The sequence below is a fragment of the Elephantulus edwardii genome, unplaced genomic scaffold, assembly GCF_000299155.1.
Source record: "Elephantulus edwardii isolate Elephantulus edwardi_28Jun2011 unplaced genomic scaffold, EleEdw1.0 scaffold00082, whole genome shotgun sequence".
NCBI classification, from domain to species: Eukaryota; Metazoa; Chordata; class Mammalia; order Macroscelidea; family Macroscelididae; genus Elephantulus; species Elephantulus edwardii.
The window spans coordinates 3173706-3181441 of record NW_006399832.1 but is presented as its reverse complement, the minus strand read 5'-3'; the positions used below and the strand labels follow the sequence as shown (position 1 = coordinate 3181441).

The following is a 7736-nucleotide window of genomic DNA, read 5'->3' as shown; positions in this document are numbered from 1 at the left end:
AACAATGAAAGAATTTTTCTTTTACTTTTCAAAGAGAAGAATGTATTGGGGTGGGGGGAGAAAAGTGCAACAATGAATGAATGGAAATCTAAAGTCTCTGTAAATTTTCATTAAAATTAATAAGAAAAAAAAAACACATTCTAGCAATTCAAGAGTATATTTTTAGCTCTTCTAGAGATGCTTCACTGAAGCATTCAAAATGAACCAGGTTCTGACTACCGTCATAGGCTACTGGTCCTACAGCACAGCCTCTAACAACACTAGGCTGTCCCGAACCTCTGGTAATAGAATTATTTACCTTTTTATCAAGAAGGTTGGGAAAGCACCAAAATCTGTATGTGGTGTGTGCCCAGGTCAACTAAGAGGGGTACATGCTGTAAGACCTAAAGTACTCATGAGATTGTCAAAACAACAATAACAAAAGAAACAAAACGTGCCGGCAGAGTGTACCATGGCTACACATGTGCTAAGCGTGTCTGTGACAGGATCATGCATGCATTCCTTATTGAGGAGCAGAGAAGTGTTGGGAAAGTACTGAAGGCACAAACACAAAGTCACAAAACTGAATTTAAAAAAAAAAAATGGTGCTTCCCTAAGTAATAAAGTCATATGTTCTGTTTTTAAAAAAGTGTATTTTCAGAAAAAAATTATGCAATTAAAAATATTTTTCTTTTTTGTTATTATAAATGAAGGCTGCACAGTGCAGTGGACTTGGGGGGAGGAACTGCAAAGCAACAAAAGAGTTTTTCTTTTACTCAACAGGGAGAAAAGTGAATTCGGGGGGAGGGGGTGGGCAGGGAGAAAGGTGTAACTATGAATGACTGGAAACCCTAAGTCTCTGTAAACTTTCCAATTTTAGTATATGTGCTACCGAAGCGAGCACAAGTCTCTGTAAACTTTCATAAAAATTAATTTTAAAAAAAGGAAAAAAAATCTTTTGGGTATTCTAGTTACCCAAGTGTGCTAGTGCACAAATAAACCCATTCAAATTTCATAAAACTATTTGCTGACCTTAGCACAGCCCCTGGATTAAAGCAGCTGTCCAAAAAAACAAAACAAAACTAAAAAAAAACCAAAAACAACCAAACAGAATGACTTAAACCTAGCAAGTAATTTTACAACAGACAACAAAATTAAGTAAGCTTTGCTGCTATTTTCATGTACCATCAGATTGACTCTGATGGACAAAGTAGAACTGTCCACAGGCTTCCTAGGTTGTAATCCTTACTGGAGCAAATTCAAAAGTCTTTTATTTTATCCTGCTTCGGAGTCTGAGCTTGAACTGCAGGAATTTCAGTTAAAAGTGAAATGTTTTACTACTTCACCACCAGAGCTTTTAGGTAAGCCATATCTTTCCCATGGAGATTATACTCAGAAATTGTTTTTATGACATGGCTTAAATGAAGAGGGCTTTTGTAAAAGTGTTTCTAACATAAAAGTGAAAGGGAGGAAATATCAAAGGGGAAAAGGAATGAAAACCAAAGACGGTTTAATGAAGAAGAAATTAGGATAGTTACCTAACATAACATTTATTTTGAAAATAAGATTATTTTCATATACTGAAAAGAAAAGATTAGAAAAGGCACACGATTGCAAGGTAGAAACTTTTTAAGTAGAGATGATTAGAAATGTTACTTTAAGGATCACATCAACACAGAAAGGAGCTCAAAGTAGAAAGAGAAAACAAAAAATACACATAGACCTTTCTCTCTGTGATAGAGTTTTACTTTGAGAAGAGAAAGGGGAAATGGTCACATGTGGGTGGAGAAAGAGCCATATAAAGTGCTGTGACAATCAAAGAGAGGAAAGTCATTAGGGGAAATATCCCTGCAGAATTTTTTGAACTTGAAAAATCATTTCCCTCTGATTGCATCCACTTATAAATGGGGGGTGGGGAAACCTAGGAACAAAGTATACAGACTACTTTTGAGTTTAGAATTACTACAGCAACTTAGAATGTCTTTAGAAGAGGAAAGTGTCATAGCAGCATTAAATGTTACAAAAGAGCACTCTGAACTAGGAAGACAATGTCTTAGCTGAACAAAAGCACCAGCTACATGAACTGAGCCATGAAATAGAATGACAATGCTGAAAACAATCAAACTGTCAGAAGCAAAATAAGAAACATTATGGAATTAGCTGGACTAGGTAAAGCTACCAGGTTCTTCATTTTATACATTTAAAATATTTTAAAGTAACACTATTTGTCAATTTTGGAGATATCAATTTAGAACATTTATAAATAATTATAAGATTTGGAAAATACAGCTTCTTTAGCAAATGCTGCTGGCAAAACTATTTACAGAAAATTGAAAGAAGTTCCCTACCTCACACCATATACAAAAATTCACTCAAGAAGGATCCAGGGCCAAGGGGTAAAGCCTAACTATAAAGATCATAAAACAAATAACTGGAGCAAATGTAGGAGCCCTAATCTGGCCTAAATATATTACCAAATACAAATGAAAATGCACAATTAGCAGAAGATAAACCAAACCACTGGAACTGCCTAAAAATTGAATCTTTAAGTCCATCAAAAGAGTAAAAAGACTACACACTGGGGAAAAAATACATACAATGGTACATCTGACAAGGAACTCATCACTAAAATATAGAAGCAACCCAAACACAAAATGGGCACAGAACATTAAAAAAAGAGGACACTTTGCCATCCTTGCCTCCAAGGGAGCACTCTGGCTGCACACCTCCCCAAGATATTATCTGTTTGTTCTTTTGGCAGTCCATAGAATATTCAGTACTCTTCAACACCACAACTCAAAAGCATTAATTATTCTGTCATCCTTGTTTACTGTCCAGCTCTCAAATGCTAATAAATTAGTGAAAAGATCATGGTCTAAAACAGGTGCACCTTAGCCTTCAAACTGACATCACTGTTCTTCAGTAATTTGGAGAAATCCTTGATAGCAGATTTCCCCAAATATGTCTCCTGATACAAATCAAAACAGCAATATATCATCTCACTCAAGCAACAACAGTAAAACTAAGACAGCCAACACCAAATGATGGCAAGGTTATGGAACTTGAACTCTCATACACTGCAAGTAGGAATGTAAAATGGTGCAACCACTAGTGAAAACTATTCGCACTTCCTTAGAAAACCAGGAACAGAAAAATACCCTTCAATCCAGCAATCCCACCGCTAGGTATATATATATCCCCAAGAAGTAAACGCTGTGATGTAAACTGATACACAAACACTTATGACTGGAGCCACCTCAAAGGGACATGTCTGAATCCCCTAGCTGCTCTGAAAATACACTGGATGGCATCTGGAAGGTCACTAGCTGCTCTAAAAACCTGCTACAGAGTCAGTTCCAATTTGAAAGGAAAGAACAACAATATGACTGTAACAATGGACTCCAGCAGGATAGCGCTAGGTTTACTTCTGTTGTTCATAAGGTCATTATGAGTCAAAGTTCACTCAATAACACCTAATAACAATAAATGTTTATTGGAGCATTATTTGTAATAGCGAAAAGTTAGAGGGAAAAGTGTCGATCAATGGACTAATGGCTAAAGAAACACTGGTCCATTCACAAAATGGGGTATTATGCAATACTAAAAACCATAAAGAATTCATGAAGCACTGCATGAATGAATCCAGAGAAACTTATGTTTAGGGTTATGTCAGTAACAAATGGTAAGTTATATAAAAGCACCCTTCTAAAAATCTACAGAGGGAAAGGTTTATATACATCTGTCTTAGATAACAGAGGTGGAGAGTAGTGAAAATAAACAGGTAAGCAGGATGGAGGGAAAGGCAATACACAATAAAGGGTTGTTCTGACACTGTAATTCTTAAGCCAATTTTAACTAATGTTATAAAACAAAACATGTATGAAAAACTAGTATGATTTGTAAACTTTCACTCAAAACAAAGAATAATTATATTTGTCACATCATAGAGTATCTTAACTGAAACAGAACTTGCAAGAGAGTACAACCTTTTAAATAATCTGTAAAAAAAAAATTAGTTTCAGACCAGTCATATAGAAATCTTTACGTGACCTCATAAGATATGAAATGGTGACAAAATCAATCCTACATTTCTTCCAAGTTGTGAATTTTAACCAGGATCATTTTGTTAAAATAATCCTCCATGAAAATATCAGGTTACTAAATCACAATACAGTTTTTTGGGTCTTTTTTTTTCTCTTCCAGGATGCTAAGAAAATCAGGTGTAAAAGGAAAGGTCAATTCGACAAACCACAAGTTACATTTGCATGACCACAAATTATGGTTATTCCACCTTTACAAACTGAAGTTACTATATCCAGGGGAGATTTAGAAACAACTTCAACGGTTGGAAACATATGCAGCGTGTTAAGCGGCCACGTTCACTAGGAAACTAGTATTGCTTTTCAGAAATTTATCTATGTTGCATTAGCAAATAATGAACATTTCAGCCGCCTTCCTCTGCCCAAAGCTCTTTCAAAAACTGGAGTTGATAAAGTCAACTCCAAGGCAAAGAGCTCCTATGGGAAATGGTATCCTCACACAAGCCAGAGGACCAGTGACGCACTAGGAGCTTGGAAAAGATCCCGTCTTTCACCTAGCTAGAAGCAAAAAGGAAGAAATTGTCCACGTGCACTATTGTTTTCCAGATATGTTTATTTCTGTTTCACATATGCTTTGAAATCAATCCCCTTAATCTCGATCTAATGAGGACATGGCAGCGCCACTGTTGGTATCTGGGGGCAACACAAGTTTGGAAAAAAAAAATTTAAAGACTTTTTTCTCTTTTTGCAACGTAATTCGGTGCCCTCACCTCACTCCTCCTCCACACCTCTGCTATCACCCCACGCAACTCTCTACCGCCGCCACCTCAGGTCCCCATGACAACCCCGCCCGGGCAGGGCTCCCCCTCGCAGCTCCCGGCCCCGCCCGGCCGGGCCAGCCCCACTCGCCCAGCAGGTGACGACTCCACCTGCCCGGGGCTCCCACTCTCACGGTTCCCGGGTGGCGGGCGAGGCCTGCCGGGACCCCAGCCGGAGGGGGCGGGGGGTTCAGACACTCCACCGCCGAGCACGCGGAGAACGGGCAGCGAGACAGAGGGAGCGAGACAGAGGGAGCCGAGCAGATTCCATCCTGACCCCTTAAACCAGTGACGCGGTGACCAGGGCGCGCGACCCACAAACTGGGTGCGGCGGTCGCGAGCCCCCTTCTGGACTCCGGAGCGGAGCTGAAAGGCAGACACAGCGGCAGCCGCGGAGGAACTTGTCTGTTTTCACAAACAACGTCGCGTCGCAGCGGCGGGAGATGCGAGAGAATCACGCTCACCTTGAAAGGGTTGTTGAGATCCGGGTCCGCAAAGGGGTTACTGTCGAAATCCGACATCTCGCTGGCGCTCGGCGTCTCCCACCCGACCCAGGCGCAGATAGACGAGGCGAGGCCGCCGCCCCCCTGCGCGCTCACGTCGCCGCCGCCGCCGCCGCCGCCGAGCAGATCCGGGTGCTACTTGCGGGGCCACCCAGCCGGCCGCGCCACTGAGCATGCCCGGTGCGATGGACTCCAGGCAGGCGCCGCCGCTCCCCCTCGCCTTCCCGTTTTTCCCGGCTGGAATCCAGCACTCCAGGGTTTGGCTAGGACCGAGTAGGGATCTGGGGCGGAGAGAGCCGGGTGCTGGGTTATCAGCCCTACGCAGCTGGGACGCAAACGAGCTTAGGGCGCCTGTAGAAGCGATGCGTGTCCGTGGATTTAAATGTATTGACATGGACTTTACATAGACCCCTGAAGGCCGAGTGTGATTTAGTATGGAAGTAGTACTTGACAAGAAAGACGGCGACCTCACATTCCCCAAGTGGGAAAGCAGGCGCAGGCTGAACACCTGAGGAAGGAGTTGCACTTTCACCATGCTTTAGTCCAGGACTGCAGAGGCGAGGAAAAGTGGAACTATCTCTGTACCTGTCTCCAATGATAAAGTCCCGTGGGGCCCGGTCTCCACTAAGGATTTCTGCACACCCTTGACCCCCACCTGGGGATCCCAGCCTTCCCTCTTCCGGTCCCACCGACACTAGGTTGCTGCTAAATTACGGAGACCAACCACAGCGCGCTTCCTATCCGGACTCGTTCCGCATAGATTTGGGCAAAGGATGAGATTCAGTACGAAGGTCCGCCACAGCTCCTAACTCCTTGAATCTGCAAGATGGCTACTTCTCCGGAAATGGTTCAGGGTGTTTGTGAATGTAGCAGAAACCTAGAGAACAAGGCTGTCAAATAGATGGTAAAGGATGGCATAAACAGACCAGCTTTTGTTTACATTTAAGTATTTGTGGACAAAGATACTTCCCCCCCTTTTACTCTCCCCAGCATCAAGGATTAGGGTACTGAAAATGTGTATGTATAAGGAATGCATGTGCACCATTCATTGACCCCATCCTGAACTTAGTGGGAAGGCATATTTTCCTCCACTTATGTGTTATTTTTTCTTATATCATTACAAACCGCTTGGAAAGACACGCTACAAAGAATTATTTTGATTTGGTGAGATGAATTAACACAGACACAGTGGCTTCAACATGGCCAACATCAGTTCCATCTCGAGGATGCCATAGGTTAGGGTAAGGTTTCTTTGATCTTTTGAAAGAGCTGCTCTTAGTCATATGAGTCATACTCAACAGCACCCAACAATAAAATAACAACACTGGACAGCACCTAACAATTGAAAGAATGTAGATTATCTGTAACTTGGCATTTTTGAGATTCATTGCATAGGAAACACTTCTTCCTCACTGTCAAACCATTGACGATGAGCGATAATGGAGAAAGAGCACATTTACTGCCTTCACTCTCTGGTGAATATGCCAAGTAAGGATGTGTGACAAAGAAGCTGCTTCTATGCAACTAAACAAGTGTATAAACTATTAAATGGCATTGAGCATGGATGATTTTGGTAGAGCCATGGAACCATAGGTATGAAAGAGCAAGCATAATCCATTGTGTCCACCATGGGATCCTTAGAAGACATTGTGTCCACCATGGGATCCTTAGAAGATTCTCCAGTGTCCAAATTAGTGCTCAAATCCCAATTCTGACATTAACTGTAATACTTTGTGTTTGTCCTTTACCTCTCTGGGTCTTTTAAGGATTGGGTATGAAATTAGACAAGATATGGAAATGCATTCAGCATTTATTTCAAATCCAAACCAAGCTCGATGTAGAACTGTTCCATAAGGTTTTCGAGGTTTTAATCTTTATGAAAAGGAGACTGCTACTTGTGTGTCTTACAAATTGGTTCCAGCCAATAACCTTTAAGTTAGCAGCCTAGTGTTTAACCATAATACCACAAAGACTCCTCTGTGGCTTTCTCTCTTGACTATCATCTAGCCTATTCCCATTCATAATGACCATGTAAGGTCACTAAGGAAGGACAGAACCCAGTGCAGGCAAAGAAAGATAGTTTATTAAGGAGAAACTGCCAGGCTGGTTCCTGAGCAGAAGAACAACCCCCACTAAGAGTTAGAGGGGGTTTTATACTTTCTTACGTGGGAACTGGGGAAGGGGATGCTTACAGATGCTTCCTTCAAGATAGGAAAGTGGTCTGGGGTCTCAGTGGTCTGTGAAAATGGGGGTAGGGTAGTTTCACAGAGAGAAAAAGCACAACTACTGTTTCCATTATTGGATTCTCTCAGTAGCCATTCTGGGATAGGAAAGAGAGGGATCTGTAGTCCTAATAGACCATACTGCGGTTTTCCAGGCTATAAATCTTTTTTTTT

At 41.7% G+C, this 7736-nt stretch overlaps 1 protein-coding gene across 1 annotated transcript in view; it reads right to left on the bottom strand.

Moving 5' to 3' along the window:
- The window catches only part of LOC102876210 (secretory carrier-associated membrane protein 1-like), a 148087-nt gene extending 142729 nt beyond the window's left edge, over positions 1-5358 (bottom strand). Inside the window, exon 1 of the mRNA XM_006889882.1 lies at positions 5302-5358. Coding sequence (XP_006889944.1) covers positions 5302-5358 — 57 coding nt within the window. The remainder of the gene's footprint in view (positions 1-5301) is intronic.
- Between the last annotated feature and the right edge of the window lie 2378 nt (positions 5359-7736).